This window comes from Maylandia zebra, linkage group LG18, assembly GCF_041146795.1.
Source record: "Maylandia zebra isolate NMK-2024a linkage group LG18, Mzebra_GT3a, whole genome shotgun sequence".
NCBI classification, from domain to species: domain Eukaryota; kingdom Metazoa; phylum Chordata; class Actinopteri; order Cichliformes; family Cichlidae; genus Maylandia; species Maylandia zebra.
Genome location: NC_135184.1, coordinates 9,450,172 through 9,471,392, shown reverse-complemented (window position 1 = coordinate 9,471,392; position 21,221 = coordinate 9,450,172). Strand labels below are relative to the sequence as shown.

At 39.7% G+C, this 21,221-nt stretch overlaps 1 protein-coding gene across 2 annotated transcripts in view; it reads right to left on the bottom strand.

The window, feature by feature from the left end:
- Window positions 1-2,613: 2,613 nt before the first annotated feature.
- tep1 (telomerase-associated protein 1) overlaps window positions 2,614-21,221 on the bottom strand; it is a 38,776-nt gene continuing 20,168 nt past the window's right edge. For both annotated transcript variants that reach the window (XM_004555203.3, XM_004555204.6), the window contains exons 29-56: window positions 19,024-19,183; window positions 18,577-18,710; window positions 18,402-18,490; window positions 18,078-18,192; window positions 17,904-17,930; window positions 17,609-17,822; window positions 16,615-16,735; window positions 16,177-16,301; window positions 15,987-16,086; window positions 15,311-15,466; window positions 14,750-14,962; window positions 14,245-14,301; window positions 13,922-14,057; window positions 13,442-13,693; window positions 13,170-13,321; window positions 11,190-11,294; window positions 10,218-10,322; window positions 9,938-10,067; window positions 9,713-9,798; window positions 9,482-9,608; window positions 7,891-8,021; window positions 7,603-7,721; window positions 7,161-7,307; window positions 6,820-6,919; window positions 4,704-4,821; window positions 4,054-4,136; window positions 3,496-3,600; window positions 2,614-3,018 (exon numbers count right to left, since the gene is read on the bottom strand). In XM_004555203.3, coding sequence (XP_004555260.3) covers window positions 2,899-3,018; window positions 3,496-3,600; window positions 4,054-4,136; window positions 4,704-4,821; window positions 6,820-6,919; window positions 7,161-7,307; window positions 7,603-7,721; window positions 7,891-8,021; window positions 9,482-9,608; window positions 9,713-9,798; window positions 9,938-10,067; window positions 10,218-10,322; window positions 11,190-11,294; window positions 13,170-13,321; window positions 13,442-13,693; window positions 13,922-14,057; window positions 14,245-14,301; window positions 14,750-14,962; window positions 15,311-15,466; window positions 15,987-16,086; window positions 16,177-16,301; window positions 16,615-16,735; window positions 17,609-17,822; window positions 17,904-17,930; window positions 18,078-18,192; window positions 18,402-18,490; window positions 18,577-18,710; window positions 19,024-19,183 — 3,527 coding nt within the window. In that variant the 3' untranslated portion in view covers window positions 2,614-2,898. The remainder of the gene's footprint in view (window positions 3,019-3,495; window positions 3,601-4,053; window positions 4,137-4,703; window positions 4,822-6,819; window positions 6,920-7,160; window positions 7,308-7,602; window positions 7,722-7,890; window positions 8,022-9,481; window positions 9,609-9,712; window positions 9,799-9,937; window positions 10,068-10,217; window positions 10,323-11,189; window positions 11,295-13,169; window positions 13,322-13,441; window positions 13,694-13,921; window positions 14,058-14,244; window positions 14,302-14,749; window positions 14,963-15,310; window positions 15,467-15,986; window positions 16,087-16,176; window positions 16,302-16,614; window positions 16,736-17,608; window positions 17,823-17,903; window positions 17,931-18,077; window positions 18,193-18,401; window positions 18,491-18,576; window positions 18,711-19,023; window positions 19,184-21,221) is intronic.

Here is a 21,221-nt window from a genome sequence, read left to right as displayed (position 1 = left end):
TTATCCTGTGGAAACAGCAAAATTCTGTTTAAGAACATTTTGAAATCGTCAAAAAAGTAGGCCGTATATGCTCAATTTGAAAGGGCATTTATTTTGGAAGGCATAATCAGAATGACTTGATATTGATATGGTATCACTGTGGGGCTGTATACTGTTGATCTAAGGTGGAATTACCCTGTGGAAACAGGAATTTTCCATTTTAGAGCATTTTGAAATCACTGAAAGTTAGGTCAATTGTGGACAATTTGAAAAGGCTTTTACTTTGGAAGGCAAAATCAGAATGACTTGACATTGATATGGTATCACTGTGGGGCTGTATACTGTTGATCTAAAGTGGAATTACCCTGTGGAAACAGGAAATTTCCATTTTAGAGCATTTTGAAATCACTGAAAGTTAGGTCAATTGTGGACAATTTGAAAAGGCTTTTACTTTGGAAGGCAAAATCAGAATGACTTGACATTGATATGGTATCACTGTGGGGCTGTATACTGTTGATCTAAAGTGGAATTACCCTGTGGAAACAGGAAATTTCCATTTTAGAGCATTTTGAAATCACTGAAAGTTAGGTCAATTATGGACAATTTGAAAAGTCTTTTATTTTGGAAGGCATAATCAGAATGACTTGATATTGATATGGTATCACTGTGGGGCTGTATACTGTTGATCTAAGGTGGAATTACCCTGTGGAAACAGGAATTTTCCTTTTTAGAGCATTTTGAAATCACTGAAAGTTAGGTCAATTATGGACAATTTGAAAAGGCTTTTATTTTTGAGAGCAAAATCAGAATGACTTGATATTGATATGGTATCACTGTGGGGCTGTATACTGTTGATCTAAAGTGGAATTACCCTGTGGAAACAGGAATGTGCCATTTTAGAGCATTTTGAAATTGTTCCAGGAGCAACTCAGATATGGGCAGTTTGAAAATGCTTTTATTTTTTAAAGCAATATCAGAATGTTTTGATATTGATATGGTAACATCGTGAGGTTGTATACTGTTGATCTGGAGTGGAATTACCCTGTGGAAACAGGAAATTTCCATTTTAAAACATTTTGAAATCACTGAAAGTTAGGTCAATTATGGACAATTTAAAAAGGCTTTTATTTTGGAAGGCATAATCAGAATGACTTGATATTGATATGGTATCACTGTGGGGCTGTATACTGTTGATCTAAGGTGGAATTACCCTGTGGAAACAAGAATTTTTCATTTTAGAGCATTTTGAATCGTTAGAAGATTAAGTCAATTATGGACAATTTCAAAGGGCCATTACTATGAAAGGCAAAATCAGACTGACTTGATATTGATATGGTATCACTGTAAAAAGACTGTGGTTGGAAAGTGTTGATATAAAGTTCAAATAGTATTTGGAAATACGACTTTTGCTTTTAAGAGCATTATTAAGTCATTGAAAGAGTAGTTCAAAAATGAAGATTCACAGGGCTTTTACTTTGAAATCCAAAATAAGATGGCCTTGATAGTGACAGGGCACAATTAGGGTACAAGGCTGTGTCATATAGATCTAACATTAGAGTTTGTAAAAAAAAAAGCCTAAATTATATGTTATTATGTTCTTAACATATCTGTTAATTCACTCGAAGTTGGCTTTTATTTTGAAATCCGGTTTCCACATCCATTCCCGTAATACTTTGAATACACAGGGAACGTAAAACAAACTGGAGGCTGGCTTGACTGCAAGTCTCGAATTGGAGGCTGGCTTGACACCAGTTCAGGATTCTCCCTCCTTTGTAGGAAAAAAAATTACAAAACAGAAGGAAAAAGAAACTGGTTGGGAATACTTCCCCCAGATCTGGGTTATCGCTTGAAACTGGCGGAGGTTGTCCGCTTCACCCCGTGGTCCAGGTGAGTAATCGTCTCATCTGGGAGCGGTCAACCCGATTCTGCTGCATTCGAGAGCAGTTCGGAAATTCCCTTTACAGCCTTAGGGTATAAAAATACAACTAGAAGGATATCAGCAGGTTAAGTACTTAAGTTAATGTCTCTCAAATAATTGTAAAAAATTGTCTGTGTACTAAAAATAAAAGCACCTATTATACTATCATCAGCTGTGGCAAGCACGCTTACTGTACCTTTTAACCTTTTTCTTAATCAATATGTGACATTTAAAGCTACTTCAAACAATGTTTGGCGTTTTAGAATTTGTGTAAATTTACACAAAATATAGCTCATTAAATACGGTGCGTTTTTTCCAAACTTAAAACTTAGATACATTTAGAGAAAATCCCTTCAAAAAGAATAGTCTGTGTTGAAAATCATTAATACCGACACCACTTTTGATCCCTCTATATACTGACTCTTTAAGGAGGTCAAAAGAAGTCACTGTACAAACATTAATTAAAAATATCCAGGGGTCTCTGCTAGAACTTTCATTAAAACGTGAGTAAATAAAATGTGTTTTTTTTAAATAGGTAAAACAACTGAAATAACGAGTAATTAAAATCAAAACAAACAACCAATATCTGCTGTCATCTAACGCTTGAAGAACTGTCAAGGGGAAATCATGTAAACACTTGAAAAATATGTAAAAATATTTAATAAAATACACCCAAAATAACACAATGGGAAGAATTTAAAAAAGACACAAACACATTTTTCTCTTCTTCTGCTTGAATTTTTAATTAAAGAGATCTTTCTAACATTTGAAGCTTTTTTTTTTTTTTATTAACCTTGCTTGTCATGTTTGCAAGTTTCTCCATCTAAATTAAAGGTAGGTCAAATGTGGCTAGGTAAACATTTCACTTTCTTTTTTGTTCACATGAATTTATTGTACATACGACACCAAAATGAAAGCATTCCTATTGGTCTTTGCTTAGTTTGTAACAAGTCACAACACTATCCTGAATTCCTAAAGCTTAGAGTGTAACGCAGAGAGAATTACTCTCTCCAAGAGAGGAAGTAGAGCTTTCTTTCTCCGTCACTGCAGACCAGCTCAGTGGGTCTTTGTGGATTCACCTCCAAGATCAGAACAGGACCTCCACACACAAACAAGCCCACCTGCAGAAAGAAAAGGAGACAGGGTGAAGAAAATCATCCTTGCTTTAAGAGAAGCTAAAATAATTTGACAATTAATCTCACAATTTTTACAATATAAAGCCAGGAATCTTACAACTTTGCTGCTACTCTTGGAAAAACCCAGAAACTATTCTAATGGTTGTCAAACCAGGTCTTAATTCATATATATAATCAAATGTCAAAACGCATCATTGGTATAGGGGAAAATATCAAATGTTGTATTTATAGGGGAAAGCTGAGGCATAAAACAATTTATTCCTATTCAGGAAATTAAGTTAAAAGATTTAACACACCTCACAAGTAGAGACTGTAATTTACTAGTAGAGATAACCGTAAAATGTATTTGCTGGGTACTGTTTTCAGCTGCAAAAACACTGTAAACACAGTAAGTTAGCAAGAATGTGATAAGGAGACAAACATAATCTATGACCAGATTGTTTTGTGGAGTTTGTAGAGTACCTGATTCTTGGTGTCTCTGTCCCACAGCTTCACTGTCCGGTCATAGGAGGCTGAGATGATGGTGCTGTCAGTGAGTCTCAGCACACTGATCCTGTCACTGTGAGCCTGCAGATAAAGCATCACAATTACAAGGAGGAAAGTTGTATATCATGTCTGCTGTCTGCTTTCTTTTCTCTGTACATTTAAATCAAGATGACCAAATTTGATTTGTCTATAAATAAATTTTAAAAATTCAGAGGAAAAATTGCCAGATTTGTAATTTTACCTGCTGAAATATGAGAATTTTCAGCTTTTTTTGGCAGTTTTCTCTCTTTCTGCTTTGTTAAAAGACCTCAGACGTTACTGGGAACTTATTAAGCTTTTTTCTTTTTTTTTCTCTGTCAGACAGGAAGAAAGTAAGAAAACGTTTTTACAATAGTGAAGCTTGATATTAAGTGTATGGTCACCATTTGCCCAAATAATCAATGTGAGCCAAAAACTCAGGTTTCATACTGCTTGAAATGTTCAGTTTTACATGTTCATGTCAGTCACTCTCTTCTCTCACTCTTGAACTCTTACAGGCTTTCTTTTGCTCCATGAGGACAGCTCTGGTGGGCGATTGAACCACATGTTGCCCTCCGCATCTCCACACACCACAAAATCTAAAACAGACAAACATTTCAGGTGTGACAGAATCTCCATATACACATAGAACATGCTTGATATTGCAATGTTTTCATGTGTAAACAAGTTTCGTTTTGTGCTCTGAACTTTTCAGAGTTTGGAAGTTATATGGATTTTCTAATGATGTCTGACTCCTAATGCACGTGTCCAAGATACTCATTAATCAGATTAACCTCAGTAGTCCTCTGATTGGCTGTTGGGATCATTGGGACATTTTCTATATGTGTATATATGGTATGGGAGAGCAGAGGTGTTGCCTAGTTACCTTATTTGCTTAGTTACCTTATGAATTTAACCAACAGGAAGCAAAACAGTGTGGTGGAATTCTACTTAACAGTCTTCTTATTTACAATATTTGAATACCCTGCATCATCTTGACCATTATTTTAAAGCAAGGGTGCAAAATCTAGGCAGTGATGCATAGGAATACAATGTTTTAGTCATATGCTGCAGAAAAGTGAATATCTTGACTATTTTTCTGAGACCAAATTAGCATGAAAAATCAACTGAAGTAAACATCTTTTACTTCCAGGTCTGATGTTTACCGTTATCCATTATCACAGCTGTTATCAGGGTCCTCTTCTTCTTCCCCTCCTCCTCGTCACATTTCATGTTCAGTTCACTGAAAGCTCTTCCAAGGGATGTTTCCCGACTCATGGGAAACTAAAAATTAAGAGGATATGATTGTCAGCTGTCTTTTCATCGGTGTCTTATTACTCAGTGTTATCACCGGTGCCTCAACGGTCATGTCAGTGGGGGGATCCGGGGTTTTCTCTGTGATTTTCACATTCCTGTGGCAGTGTGCTAGGTGGTTGCTCAGATTTGAAGTTAAAATTTTTGCTGTAGAAAGAAGTTTTCTTCCCATGAAGAGTGCACAATGGATGCTAATGTTTTTGTCACTTTTTATGGAATCAAACTCAAAGTAATGCCTCTGTCAGTGCGCCCCAGGGTGGCTGTGGCTACATGTAGCTTGCCATGACAAGTAGGGCTGCTCGATTATGGCAAAAATGATAATCACGATTATTTTCACTGAAATTGAGATCACGATTATTTGACGATATTTATTTAACCCTTTAAGACCTACTATAGAACCAAGTCCACCAGAGCTTATATTATTTTTATTTATTTTTTTTTACATGCTGTAGTGCCATTTGTGGGAGCATTTCAAGTTGCTATACATCAATACAACTGTTATAGCCCATATTTTAATAATATGTATGCATTAAGTGCATAGTAATTACATAAATTGCAAAAAAGTGCAATAAACTACAAAAAAAATTGAAAATCGCTTTTGTTTTGTTTACATATATTTCTACTTGGAGAAGTTTAAGAGGTTTATCCCTCAAAACTTTAAATACAATAAAGTTGCAAAAAATAGTTTCCCACCACAGGAAATTTATTTTGAGTGTCTTCATAGTTTTATTTTGGAGATACAGCAATTTTTATATACTGCAGGAAAAACAAAAAACAATCCTATGATGCAAATTTGCAAAGAAAACAGCATGTGCATCATTTCACTGTGGGAAGTGTTACGAACAGCTGATAGGAACGGCAAAGCGTGTTTCTGGAATATTATGCTTTTGTTCCTGCAAGCGCTTTTTATGCAATTTTTGCAAAGCTATATGTGGAACGAAACCGTGACCGAGGACAAGCTGATGGCATCAGATGTAAGTACAACTCCTCCGGTTTCATATGCAAAACAAATTATTGTGCTAGCTTACACGGTTCAGGTTCTACAGGGATTTAAAAATAGCTACGCAAAACGGAGCGTGCTGCTCTGACCGGCTTTAAAGGGTTAACAATGACTTTAAAAAAAATAATATAAAATAGTGTGCAACACCACTGAAGTTTTTTTTTTTTTTTTTTAACTCTTTTCAACCAACGGCAGTCACTCTCCAAATAACTTCTGCTTAGCTTGCCGAGCTTCCCTCGGGTCCTCTTAATCAGCGGTCTCCAACCTTTTTTGCGCCACGGACGGTTTATGCCCGACAATATTTTCACGGACCGGCCTTTAAGGTGTCGCGGATAAATGAGGGAGGGGCTAATAATCGGCTCAGTCATTTTTAATGATCGTTGAAAGCCCAGATCGTAATCGTGATTAAAATTCGATTAATTGAGCAGCCCTAATGACAAGTGTGTGAATGTGTGCATGAATGGGTGGATGACTGGATGTGTAAAGCGCTTTGGGGTCCTTAGGGACTAGTAAAGCGCTATACAAATACAGGCCATTTACCAATGTCAGTACTTCCATGCTTTAAACGCTGCATGGTCGTACTCTCTCCATTGTTGATATACACACGTCTGTTGCTGCCACGGGTGTTGCACGCGCTTACGTCGTTGTCATGAGACACTCTCACAAACAAAAATCAGGGTTTAGTAACACAGTGTGCCTACGGGAAAGTAACAGTAATCTAATTACATTTTTTTGCAATAGTAATCCCTTACATTACTCAGTACTTTAAAAAAGTAATCGGATTACAGTAACGCGTTACTGCCCATCTCTGCCTATAGACATGTACTAAATCTGTTCACAAGAGATGATGAGTGTCCACAGTTCAAGGGAGGGGATTATTTCCTAAAATACCAATTCTTTTCATCTTCAGAATGGTTTTGATGGTGAATTAACGCTTAATGTGGAGTAATGCTGGTTCGTATACTCACAAGGAAGCCGATGTAAATCTCTCCCTTTGATTCACCCACCAGCCACACGCTTTTCTTATCATTGTGGATCACGCAGTGAAATTCAACTTCATAGTGCCAACTGATAACAAGAGACAACCCACATTTAGAGTTACCAAAAACAAGCAACAAGGAATCCATCAAAGAGCTGTTGAACTGGATTTTGGTCATGCAAATATCAAATAAGCATTTTGATCCAAGGTCTGCTATAGTTTGAGGAAAGAAGCTAAAACAGCTTGTTTTAGAATGTAGTCCAGTATGAGAGGATTATTATGCTGAATGGCTGATTTAAAAAATAAAAAAAAGCATGAAAAATACATTACTTGTTGACTTTATTGTGCCAGCTGCCCTCATTGTTCTTGGGTGCCACATCAAATACTTCTCCAGTTTTGTTCACCCCAAATAAAGCAGTGCAGTAGAAGAGGCGCACCACTGGTTCACTGACTGTGTAGGTGGTTACCTTCACCAAGCTGGAAGCAAGAGACAAAAATTAAAGAATTAGTTAGTGTGAAGACTGAAACTCATAATACCTCATGTGATGTCTCCCTCCACTGCTGATGCACTGAAGCTCAGAATCAGTTAAACTTCACAATCTTAATCAACACAAAACAGCTTTCACGTGCCAGTTTACCACAGCGCTTAGACAGTCATATGATTGTTTTTTTATTAAGCAAACTAGGCAAAATTAGTTATTGTCTTTAACTTTATAGGACTAATGCAGATGAGAGTGCTTGGGCATCTTATGTATTAGCTGTTGGTGTTTACCTTGCTGTGTCATGTTTTTTATTCCACACCAGCTTCCAAACACCAATAAGTTTCACACTCGCCACAGCGATCTGACTATCAGGCATGGAGCAGACCGCTGTAATGGGGTCATCAAATACCTGACACACACACACACACACACACACACACACACACACACACACACACACACACACACACACACACACACAAAGATGGATGGCATGGTCAAAAAACAAACAAACAAAAAAAAAAAACAGATTTAAAAAGAGTTTAAAAAAAACTATTTTTCTTTGTACACTTCTTCACCTGCTTGTGGCCAACCACTGAGTTGTTTTGCCACAACTCGAGCAAACCAGATTCATACCCAGCGAGGAGCAGGTCATCATTTTGACAGAAGCACAGAGCTGTGACCGAGCCTTTCAGGTTTGGAGGACTTGCTGTGGAAAAAAGAAGAAACACAGTTTTCATAACAAAATGTGTATAAGGACCCTTAATAACACTGTAATTACTTTAAAGATAAGGCTACATAGGGCACCAGTTTAGCTCCCAGCACGTGTTCAGTAGTACTTATTTTATTTTTAGATTTAAAACAAATCTTCTTTGATTAATTCAACACTGAAGAAATTCTAATTGATACTCATATCTCCCAATCTTTTTCACCATCATTCATTTATGTTTTAAAAGGTACAATAAGTTTTTTTGAGGCTTTTTGTTAAATATAAAAAAAGAATATTGTAGTCATAAAGACACATTGATTTGTTGACATTGACAATTGCATCTGAAACCAAAATGATGCACTCTCGTAAACTTTAAATGCAGTCATTATAAGTACATAGATTTGTGTGCTGGATTGTGGGCACACCATTTTGAACACAATGACTGAGATGGACATCGCAGCTAATTGGTTCAAGATTTCCTGAAATGAAGTCTGGGCTCTAACACAAGAAGACGTGCATAAACATAAAAAGGGTTTTTCTTGAAAGGAAATGAAAATTATAAGGAGTTTTAAAGACATTTTAAGTAGCTAATTTTGCACAATATTGGTGAGAAATTTAATGGGAACATGGAAAAATAATTAAAGACATTAATATTTAACATAATACCTCTCTTTTTGCATCTCTCTATATAACGTCCTCCTTATCAGTGCACAAAAGGGGAGCATTTTAAACATCATTACTCATAAGCACTTACAGCTGCAAAAGGCCACATAATAATGCGTCGTTAACCAATTTTCAAATGTTCATTACTTAATTGCAGATGATAAATATTGACTTTTTAATACAGTAAAAAAATAAAATAACGAGAGTTAAATCCATTTTCAAATTTGAGATGTTTCTACTGGCTTACTGTGCCAATTTATGGAACATAAGCTGAAGCCAAACAGGTACTAAAATAAGAAAAATGAGAGATTTGTAGCTCCCTAAAAGTTGATTTTATTCATCTGGACGTAGCGTTTTCAGTGAGAGAAACGTTTCGTCACTCATCCAAGTGACTTCTTCAGTCTCAGCTGACTGCAGGTTTCCCAAATCTTATACACAGTACATTTGCACAGTGACTGAAACTAGCACCACTGAAGGAACAATGGGTTGGGAGATTGGTTCCTTGATCATGCAAATTGTCATGACGATTGGTCAACAACCACTGATCAAAGACCACTGATCAATAGCCATGAGTACCATTCACAGAGAGTTGGGGTTTAAAAGCCACAGAGACACTGTGTTTAACTGTTCCAATACTCCTGACACATACGGGATCACTACGGGTTTTTGCTGAGCTTTCTTTAGGTGCCTTCCCAGCAGATTTGTAGACACTTGTGAGTTGATAATTATGATTTGTATCATTTATATAAATGGTAAAAAAAATTAAAGTCTCAATTTAAACCAATTTTTTTTTTTACCTCTTGCCCATGTCCAGCATCGCAGCGAGCGGTCTTCAGAAACAGTGAAGAATTGTGGGACCCTTTCCTTGCAAACGACTCCATGAATCGCACCGCTGTGACCGCGAAAGGTGCTAAAGTGCTCCACCTGGAAATAAACCGACATATCTAGTCAGTGAGAAAATACATCTGAAGAAGCAGCAGGGCACTTTAAAAATTCAGAGGATTTTTTTTTTTATTTGTTTGAGAGACCTGTAAGGGTTTCCAAAATTTCACTGTGCCATCATCAGACGCTGTGAAAACGGACATTTCTTCTGACTTCACTTCCTTCCCTTTGTCTTAAAAACAAAGAGTGGGCTTAGAAATATCAAATATTAATTTCAGAATATGCAGTATTAACTCAATACAGCGTACTGAATGATGGAAAGAGGAGGAGACTATGTGTGTAATCACTTCCCAGCATGTTTTCTCAGGTACCTGTATTTGGGAGGAGAGAGCAGTGGTGTATGCGTCTCATGTGAGCAGAAATATGGCAGATTTCAGTGTTTGTTTCCCACTTCCAGACATGCAGTGCCCCCTCTGCACAGCTGGCTATCACATATTGTCCCTGCCCACAGAAAGCACGACAGAGCAGGTCAACAAAGAAAATAATTTATCAAACCAAAGAAAAAGACAATTTCATGCTATAGTTAAACAGTTCTTTACATTGTACACAATATAGAGAGCTTATTTACTTAAAGCTGCATAAGTGACTCACCAGACAGCAGACAGAGGTAAGTGGACTTGTCCAGGAGATTTCCCTCAGACACTGCCCAACCTGAAGGTCCCACGAACAAAGTCTGCCGTCATTTGAAGAGCTTAACTGGAACAAAAACAAAAAACACATTTTTGAAAGCACTTGTATGTTACTTAGATGTAATTATCAGATATGCGTGTCTGTGCATTGCTTCCAAGCTTGCTAGCCTTAGCTGATAAATTAACACTCCATCTTCTTAGCCAAATGTGGACACTTTAGGCTCCAAAAAAAAAAAAAAAAGAAACAGAAAATTAGTTTAAAAACAAACAAACACATAGACCCCACCCACCCAAAAAACAACAACAACAAAAACAACCCAAACATGTACAGCAACCCTCTTCGATACACTGTTTATTAACTAAATGAGCCAAATTTTTCCACAAAACCTTTCTACAATATAGCTGTACAGCAATTCTTGACTAAGTTTCTTTATTTTTTATTTTTAAATTGAAAGACTTGACCATAAACAGTTTAACTATCATGAATACAGTACATACGACTAAAGAATTTTTACATGAAATCTTGTGATGCCACCTGTTGCTTTTCCTTAGTTGCCCTGTTGAATTTGATCTTGTTGTACTGTGAGGTAACAGTGCAATATGGAGTCAGGTGTGAGACATTTTAGCACCAATGACACTAAACAGGGGAGAAAATTTTCAAAGCACCACTCATAACCCCGACAAGGATCAGGCAAAGGCCACTATTTGTATTTTTCTTTCCACTGTCCTACAATAACTGTGATTGTAGTAAAGGACAAAGGACGCTTGTTTGGTTGGTCTCGACATGCCTCCATCCCCATTTTAATATAACATCACAGCTTTGTATATATAATTAATTTGATCTCTTGGCTGTGGACCACAGATCCCACTTTCAGAACCACTGCTTTATGACACAAACAAAATATGAAAAGAAAAAAAGAAAAAGAAGACCAACCACACAATCTGGAGTCCAAACGCAGCCTGTGACCCAGTCTCGGTGAGCATGAGGCAGAGTCTTAGAACGAACAGCAGGAGCAGTCACATCCCACACCATCAGAGCCTGAAACAATCAAATGTTTATGATAACAGATGAAGAGAAAACCAATGTAGCTCTCTCCAGAGGTAGAACATAACAAGTGCATTTAATCAGCTACTGTTAGTGTTTATGTTTTATGTGCTTTATTTTTCTGCATTCCACACTGAAACACTACACTTTTAATTACACTACATGAGTTTTAGTTCCCAATTGCCAGTCTTGGTAGCCGGGGATCAGTCCGCCAGGGCCTCCGCTCCTGGCTGTTACCCAGCACACAATGCACCCAACCCCTACGGCACCACCTGCGGGTGGTGGGCCTGCGGGAGGATGGGCCCATGTCCCCTTTTCGGGCTGTGCCCGGCCGGGCCCCATGGACTAAGGCCTGGCCACCACACGCTCGCCCTCGGGCACACTCGCCCTCGGGCACCCTCCCCAGGCCTGTCTCCAGGGCGGGGCCCGATAACCCTATCCCGTCAGGCTAAACTGTTCCTTCAATGTTCTCCTCATAAGGGTCTTCTGAATCGCTCTTTGTCTGGTCCCTCACCCAGGACCAATTTGCCATGGGAGACCCTATCGGGGGCAAAAGCCCCCGGACAACATAGCCCATGGGAACCCCTCCACCACGATAAGGTAGCGATTCACGGAGGCCCCAGTCCGTGAGATCTTCAACACACACCTCTGGCAGAGCTTCAACAGCATTCCGAGGGAGAGTGGGGACATTGAGTCCGAATGGACCATGTTCAGCATCTCCATTGCCGAAGCCGCTGCATTGAGCTGCGGCCGCAAAGTGGTTGGTGCCTGTCGTGGTGGTAACCCCCGAACCAAATGGTGGACACCAGGCTGAAGAAGGAGTCCTATCGGGCTTGGCTAGCCTGTGGGACTTTGGAGGCAGCTGACAGGTACCGACAGGCCAAGCGGAATGCAGCTCGGGCAGTGGCTGAAGCAAAAACTCGGGTGGGGGAGGAGTTCGGAGAGGCCATGGAAAAAGACTTTCGGACTGCCTCGAAGAGATTCTGTCAAACAGTCAGGCAACTCAGGAGGCGAAAGTGGTGCTCTACCTGCACTGTGTATAGTGCTGGTGGAGCGCTGCTCACTTCGACTGAGAAAATTGTCGGGCGGTGGAAGGAATACGTCGAGGACCTCCTTAATCCCACTGACATGTCTTACGAGGAGGAAGCAGAGTCTGGGGATGACCCGCCAATTTCCAGGGGAGAGGTCACTTAGGCAGTTAAACAACTCCTTGGTGGCAGAGCCCCTGGTGTGGATTAGGTCCGCCCCGAGTTCCTGAAGGCTCTGGACATTGTAGGGCTGTCCTGGCTGACAAGCCTCTGCAATGTTGCGTGGAGATCAGGGGCAGTACCTCTGGACTGGCAGAACGGGGTGGTGGTCCCCATCTTTAAGAAGGGGGACCGGAGGGTGTGTTCCAACTACAGGGGGATCAGACTCCTCAGCCTCCCTGGGAAAGTCTATGCCAGGGTGCTGGAAAGGAGAGTTTGTCCACTAGTCGAACCTCAGATACAGGAGGAACAATGCAGTTTTTGTCCTGGTCGCGAAACACTGGACCAGCTCTTTATCCCCGGCCCCGGATAAAGCGGAAGAAGATGGATGGATGGATGGATGGAGTTTTAGTTACCTTATAAGGTAATTTAAGTGTACCAAAAAATCTTACATGTTCAGTAGGCAGTATCCCTAATCTGAATCTATGAAGCACTGCAACTACATGATATCATTATTAATATTATTATTATTTTATTTTTTTAAGTAAGAATAACCCAGAATTCATGATTTCACCCTCTCAAATGAGACAACGTTCTCCCCCTCTCATACTGATTTCACAGTTGTAACCTTTTATTGAGGTACTCTCATAAGGTTCATAAGGGGGGGAAGAGTTACAGGTACCTGATCTTTTCCACCAGACAGCAGCTGTGCACCATCTGGACTGAAAGCCAGACACGTGACTCCGCCACTGTGGCCCCTCAGTATTGAATTTGGCTGGATCGGAGGGTCACAGGTCAGATCAGACAATAACCACAGCCCAATGGTGAAGTCATCTAATTCAAAGAGCAACATTGTAAAACATTTTTAGACATAAGTCAAACTGACTGGAACTTGAGAAACTTTTGATAATACCCTGAGAAGAAAGCATAATCACTACCACCAATCACACCTACCTGAAGCTGTCGCCAGGTACGTGGAGTTTTGTGCGAGTGCCTGGATGGTGCCCGATTGCACACCAAACACTCCCACCATTTCCAGGACTTCCGTCATTCCCTCCTCTTCTTGTTTTCTCTTCCACACCCGCAGAAATTTGTCACTTCCTCCAGACACCAGCAGATCGGTGTCGGTCTGCTCTGCTTCTAAAATGACCCACAGCATGCACGGTACAGACACGTCCAGGTCCACGGAGGCCCAAATCTTCTCACCTGAAAAATTAATTTTGGTACAGTTTGTTTCTTTTATAGTGCACACACTTAAAAAGAGCAAGAAAGGAAAAAACCTAGAGGAGATGCTTTGAATTTTAATGCCAGAGATGTCTTTTTTGAGCCACTGGCCCCACTTCATACACACACACACACACACACACACACACACTTTCTTGTAGTGATTCCATCTGGTAAACATTTTTGAAACATTCGTAGCTCACAACACACCTGATCTGAGGCTGAAAAGTTTGATGCCATCAGCGTGGTATCCCACAGCAACATAGTCTCCATTCACAGCCACACACAGAGCAGCAGGCTGAGACGTTACAGCCTTTAGCTTTTTCAGAGGTGGTTCCTGCATCCACTGACGAAGAAGAAGAAGAAAAAAAAAAACATGAACATGAAGATGCTGAAATTCATGAATATATGAATGAACAGGTTTTTCCATCAATAGAGCCCCACCTTAACACTTAACATCATCAGTACAAGATCCTTGTAAATGTGCAGCATCATTAAAGTTAAAAGGGGTCCAGCAAAATATTAGAACTTACATCATCACATTTTAATTCAGTGACAGAACGTCCAAGTCCTCCAGACCAGAGGTTGAGCTGTTTGAACAGAAAAAACAGAAATGGGAGGTGGTGATGATTAGCTTTATAATCACTGAAATCTTTGTTTGTGAGAAGATACTGGTGCCTGTTCCTGCACTGACTTTCTCCTGATAACTGCACTATGACTGCTTCAGAGGTGGTGCTTTTTGAGGTCGTTTTTGAGAAAATAAACAGCAGTGTCATATCAGTCATCTCAGATAAATCAGAAAACAACAAAAGGCTATCTCCGAACGTTGATTCTGTTCATCTGGACGTAGAGTTTTCTGAAAACTCTACATCCAGATGAACAGAATCAACGTTCGGAGATTTACTTACCTGGATGATTGAGAATGCATCAAGACGTTTTAAACCAAAAGTTATTTTATACAAAACCAAATGGTTATTAAAATAAGCAACATTTGAAGGGAAAAGCAGAAGCTTTATTATGTGCTGACTGATGTCTCACCATGTGATCAGAGCCAGCGCTCAGAAGCATGGATCCTTCCTCCAGGAAGGTGAGGGACTCTGTGGCTTCACAGTGAGCCTGGAAACATCCCACACAGGTGGAGGTGGGCACTGACCACACCCTCACCTCCCCAGACACAGAGCCAGAGCAGAGCATGGAGGAGTAGGGAGAAAAAGAGAGGCTGCGCACTGATCGTGTGTGGCCGCACAGGGACTGATGGAGAGAGAGAAAAACAGTGAGTGCATTATCTGAAGTAGTTCTTCTTTCAGCTGTTCTCTAATAATAATAATAATAATAATAATTAATGATAATAATAATACTTTCAAAAAAGCCCTATTCTGCTAAAGAACTGAAATTAAAAATAAATATCTCAGTTTCAATAGACCACACCCCCTTTTGTAGACACATGTTTTCATTGGTTCCGATATTCCATACTTCAGTTATATTTATGGTCCAATTTTTTTTCTCCTGTAGATCTTTAGTAGAACTGATTATGTATTTTTAACATACATTCATGGTGAAAATGAAATAACATTGCAACATTCACAGCATTGAGCTCACTGTTAGTTTTTTATTCTTGAGCCAGTTCCACATGATCACATTTCCATTCCAGCAGCCAGCAGCCAGAAGGTGACCCTTAGGGTCAAAGGTCACACAGTTCATAGGGCTTCTGCTGAGCACGGAGGACACTTCAGTACCTTTATCAGAAGACCACACCTGAAGAGAAGAAACAGGTTTGATTAATACAGTCGAGGAACGATGTCAAACCTGGCAGTGCAGCGTCAGGCTGTAAACCATAACAAAGCAGCTGCACAAATGACTAACAACATATCATCACTTAATCATCACTTTCACCCTCAGGGGGACAGACTAGAGCTAGAGAACAATTTCAACTTCCAATGATTATGAAAAAAAGAAAGCAAAGTTACTTTTTTATGCAACTGTAGCTACATAAGGGCTGCTCAACTTTGGCTAAACTCATAATCATAAGTGTTGAACATTATTATACACAGACGCTGGAAAAATAGTGGACATATTCTACCTTTCTGTGAACCTTAATTACAATCTAGCTGATATTGAAGATTATTTCGTTCAATGAACACTCTACAAAACTAAATTACATAACACTGTTTGTTTTTGATCCACATGCGCTGGCATTCCTGAGGTCCTATTTCACATGATACTGAATCAAGACAGAAGTCGAGGCAGAAAAACACAAACATCTTTTTAGTGTTACTTTAATCATGCAGTCGAGGGAAACCGTGGCGAGGTGCTTCTTGTCTGCAGTGACATCACTTCCTGTTATCATATTAGTGTGGCCATCAATAACGTCAGTCCTACAGAAACACAAGTAAAATGACTTTAAAGATTCGGTGCTATATTTGTAAAAAATTAAATCTAAACCAATCTTTTAACCCTTCTCACACCTGCATCCATTTTCAATGTCCCACACTTCTATTCGCCCATCAAAGGAGGTGGTAGCAAGTCGTAAGTCCTTCAGGAAGACACAGCTCGAGATGCCGTCACAGCTGCTGATCAGAGACTTCACCTCCTGCTCACAGCCAGGAGAAAGTGCATATTAGACATTTTAAAGGCTTCTTATTCTCAGCAAGTGTGACAGCACATTATTTATGTATGAATTTATTTTTGTTTAATCAGGGTAGAAAATGTCTCAGCTAGAAATAAAAACAGCAAACGCATAAAGTTCACATTAATGACAATAAATACCAACTGGAAATTAACTACACACAAACATGGTCAATGAATCCAGTCTGCTACTGATCTCACAAATTCAAAGCATGAATACAAGCTGCTGAGTTGATCCACAACGTTATAAAATGTGTTTAAAACAAGCACATTTTTACCTGTCCAGTCTGCGTGTGGATGAAATGTAGAGTTCCCTCGCCAGTACCAACCACCATCATCTGGTCATCCTGGCTCACAACCAGAGAGGTGGGCTCCGAGGGGAAGGTTGACAGCAGCTCGCTGAGTTCAGGAGTTCAAACGCACAAGAATATCAACACAATAAAACAATATGGACTATATTATCCAACATACACATATATCTTATTTGTTTTGTACTTCTGCTGGTATTACTGATCCCACAAGTACATTTACCATTTCCTATAATATAAGCATATACAATTTACAGTATACATTGCAGAAAAGATGCAGAAAGATTATTTTATTTTTAGCCCCAAAAATATGTACTCTTGGACAACAGGCAAAAAGCCTTCAGGAAAAAAAAAAAAAAACTTCAGTTGGTGACCTCTAGTGGTCAGGAGATACCATCAAGTTCTGCAAAGCTACTGCAGAAACATGGCGGTACAACACAATGGACTTTCCGTTCTTTTTAGAGGATTAGACCCCAGTTAACACAGAATTATGAACCTTATCTTCATTTTCTGTATAAAATATATCTGAAAATAGCACATCCCTTTAAAGCAGGGGAAGGGGAACTTCAGGCCTCAAGGGCCGGTGTCCTACAGGTTTTAGATGTGTCCTGTATCCAACACAGCTGATTTAAATGGCTAAATTACCTCCTCAACATGTCTTGAAGTTCTTCAGAGGCCTGGTAATGAACTAATGATTTGATTCAGGTGTGTTGACCCAGGGTGAGATCTAAATCCTGCACGACACTGGCCCTCAAGGCCTGGAGTTCCCCATCCCTGCTTTAAAGTATGACTTCTCCGGGTGAAACTTATTGTTATACTTTTAAGTTCATGTTGGTGCTAAAACCTTTGTCTTAATATATTTTTAAAGTGCTGCATGACCACTTTTATTACAGTAAGAGACATCAAGAACTCTTCTACTGACAATAAAAAAAAAAAAAAATCACCTTGAAGGAGAACCCCTTACCTTTTTTCTTCACCATCACTGTTCCCATCAATGTTCAGACACTCAATTACCCGCACTCCTCCTTTGCCCACCATGCCTTTTCCCCAGGTGTGAGCAGAGGTCTCTTGAGGTTCATTGAGGGCCTGCTGAATGAAAAGAGCTGGCCAGGAGGAGAGTGTGGAGGCGTGACGCCGCAAGAAATTACGGCAATCCTTTAAATCGTCCTGGATGGAAGCTGAGAGGACAAAAAGAAACTGGAATGAATAAAACAAACACCTGGCAAGGATTTGTGGGTAAAGTACTTTTAAGCACTTACATGATGGTGCAGACTCTTGGTTCTTATCTGCAGAAATTACAGGATATAAATATCAGGAATTTTTGAGGAGTGTAATCTCAAAAAAACACATTTTAAAATATACACAGCTGCACACAGAAGAGATGTAAAAATTTAAAAGGAAACCCACCTAACAGGCTTCAGAAAGTTACTCACCATACCAGCTGTATGTCTCCAGGAGGTGGTGCAGGAAGCCGTGGCGCACATTAGCGTAAAGGAAATAATAGCTGGAAAGCAGGAAAGAAAGTTCCCCCAGTTGTCCACTTTGAATCTAAACAAAGCCAAACAAAAGCAGTGAGAAGTTAAAATCTTCAAGAAATATCAACTGTAGCTATGATTCCCACAAGATTAGGACTTATACAATACAATATATTGTGCTTTATCTGCGGTAATTATAATAAATTACTGTATTGGTTTTTTTGCTGAATTTTATTAATATTCATGTTGCGCAGCATGAATTAATGATGGAAGATTCCTAACCAGGCTAGAAGGCAGGTGCGTGATAGAGTTGGCTTCACAATGAAGGAAGGTATTTTGGCCCCGAGGGTCAGCTTGTGTCCACAGATGAGCTGTGGGAAAAAACCCCAAAAAACTCACCAATACATTTACAGCGGTTTACACTCAGTGTACTAAAAGCTAATTATGAGTACTTTACCTGCCAGTGTGAGGTGAGCTCTGGTTTTGTCACTTTCTGTGGGGAGAAAAAAGTCCTCAAAGGCTTGCTTCACCTCCGGATTGGTTAAAGCCAGCAGGTCGTCAGTATTGTGGCAATGAGATGGACCAATCAGACTGCAGGAAAAGATTCAAGTGTAATGCTTATTTAAAACTTTGTAATATGGCTTAAAACTCTAAACACACTCTGATCGAAACCTGAGACAAAAACTTAAAGGGAAGAAAAGGGAAAATAAAGGATATTGTTTATTCTTATTAATATCTGAGTTGTAAAGAAAGAGAATGCAAATAATTACATAATAACAATACAGTATTATGAATTATTAAAGGAATCTCAAGAAACCACACAGACCACTGCCTCTTTTTCCATGAACACAACGTAATATGTCATAAAACTTAAATAATATGCTTATATGCTCTGGGCTTATACCTTTGTAAACTCTGCACTATGCGGGTGAAGGTTGCCATAGGAATGCGTCCTTTGGGCTCTCTGGACAACTGCAGCACTTCCTGCCATGTGACTTGTCCATCCCGTAAAGACAAATCATTGCATGTGTTCAACACAGAGTATAAATCTCTCTCCTTCAGGCCTGTGGATGAAAAGGAGGAAACGTTGAGGCAGAGTAGGTCACTTTAGTTTACGCTCACTCCTCAAATCAGACTTCTGGTTAGAAGGAGTGTATGAACATTGATTGAGCTATTATACATATAAGATGAGATTTATTAAAGTTATTATTATTAAAAACAACAACAACAGCAACAAGTTTTTAAATAAGGTTTCATCTTATTTGAAGTGTTTTCCAAAAGTCTGAGGCAACAACTATAAAAGGTACACTGCATTCAATGTGTATACAGCCAGGAAAAGATTTGTGTTTCTGTGTGTGGACAGAGCCTGTGAAACAGTTTAAGTGTGGAGTTGACGCTGTATCCAAACATAAATGACCTCAAAAAAAGAGGTTATTAGGCGATTAATAAGATAGAAAGAGGAAAATGGTGAATTTCAATGAATGTCTCTGTTTACTAAGTTACTACTTCATATTTAGTTTACAATTAAATTTCCAAAGGTGGAGGTATTTAACTTTGATGAGTGGAGGTAAAAGTTATGGTGTTGTAAAAACATGATGATACGATAGTAATTTGTATTTTACACCGTGTATGTACTCTGTAGGGGTGCAACAATACTCGTATCGATATTGAACCGTTCGATACAGTGCTTTCGGTTCGGTACCCATATGTATCGAACAATACAAAATAAATTTTATATTTATTTTATCAACTTTCCTTCTGACGATGCTGTCTGTGTTGAGCGCTCAGTGGATCTGCGCTCCACAGTGCAGCCTAGGCGGAGTAGTCCAAAGCAGATTCACTGAGCGCAGGGCAAGCTAGCGAGACAGAAGTTAAGCTCTCCTTGCAACATGGCAAATTGAACCTCCCCCACCCTCATTCAGATTTGGCGTTTGGAACTATTTTGGTTTTCATGTGAGGTATGACCCTGAAGGTAAGCGCGTCATGGACTAAAGTAAAACAGTATGTTGGATGTGCCACGCAATGCTCAATTACATGGGTGGGAGCTAGTGTGTTAGCGCAGTTAGCTTGTTAAGGTGTTGGCCGTCCAGCCCCATGCATGGGCGATCCGCGGTAGCTCGTTAACGGAGATTTGCCGTGTTGTGGCGTTAACGTCATTTCAACCAGATTTACGCTGACAGCACTAGTGGGAACACAACAAATATGACTGCACATTTACACCGACATCATCCTAGTGCAAAGACAAGTGGAAGCAGACAAAAACAACAAGCAGGCATGCTACAAACTTTACCCGAGTCATTTAGACAGCCGTTAGCACATGATTCTTCTTATGGGGACCTGATATGTTTAATATGCTGCTGAGAATATAGCCCAGAAGAAGCGTATAGTATAGCTTTTATTTTGGAAAGAGCCATTTCTCTGTAATAAACTCTTTTCCAAAGATGAGTGATTCCTCAATCAGATACAGGGTTCGCAAAATCGCCGACATCCCGATTTTTCCAGTCGGGCTACCAAAATCTATCTCTGCCCTGCCCGTCAGGCTATCGTAGGAAGGAAAAATATATGTCAATGGTTTTGCATTCTTTCGGAAATGTAGCTGGGTAATTATGTCATTGGCATTGGTGAGCCACTGTCAATATGTGACATATTGAAATCGCGTTTGAATTTGCGCTTGTTTTTTGCTTTCACTTTGCAATCCTGCGAACTGTGTATAGAGAGCGACAGCACTGATTGGTGAGTGATGATAATTTGCGCACCAATTCCTCTGACATAGTCTTATCAATTGTTAGCTTACTATGCAAACATGACAAGTGAAATCTCCCGCAGCAAGCTTAAACATGTGAGAGGTTGATCGCGCGCAGAGAATCGCTGAGCGTTATGCGAGTGCGTGTGTAAAAGCAGCAGGATACATATTGTAGCGGGTCAGGGCTGTTCGGGGTTCTGTTTGTACAGTTATGTTTTGTTTATGTTGCCATAGTGACGGGTGACGCCCTCTCGCTGCAACGGTGTGTCCTTCCGGGGTCAGAGGGCGCCCTGTGTGTTGTTGTTGTTGTTGCTGTGCTGTTGCCGCACTGAGCAGTTAGCTAGCGGCAGTGTTCTTCT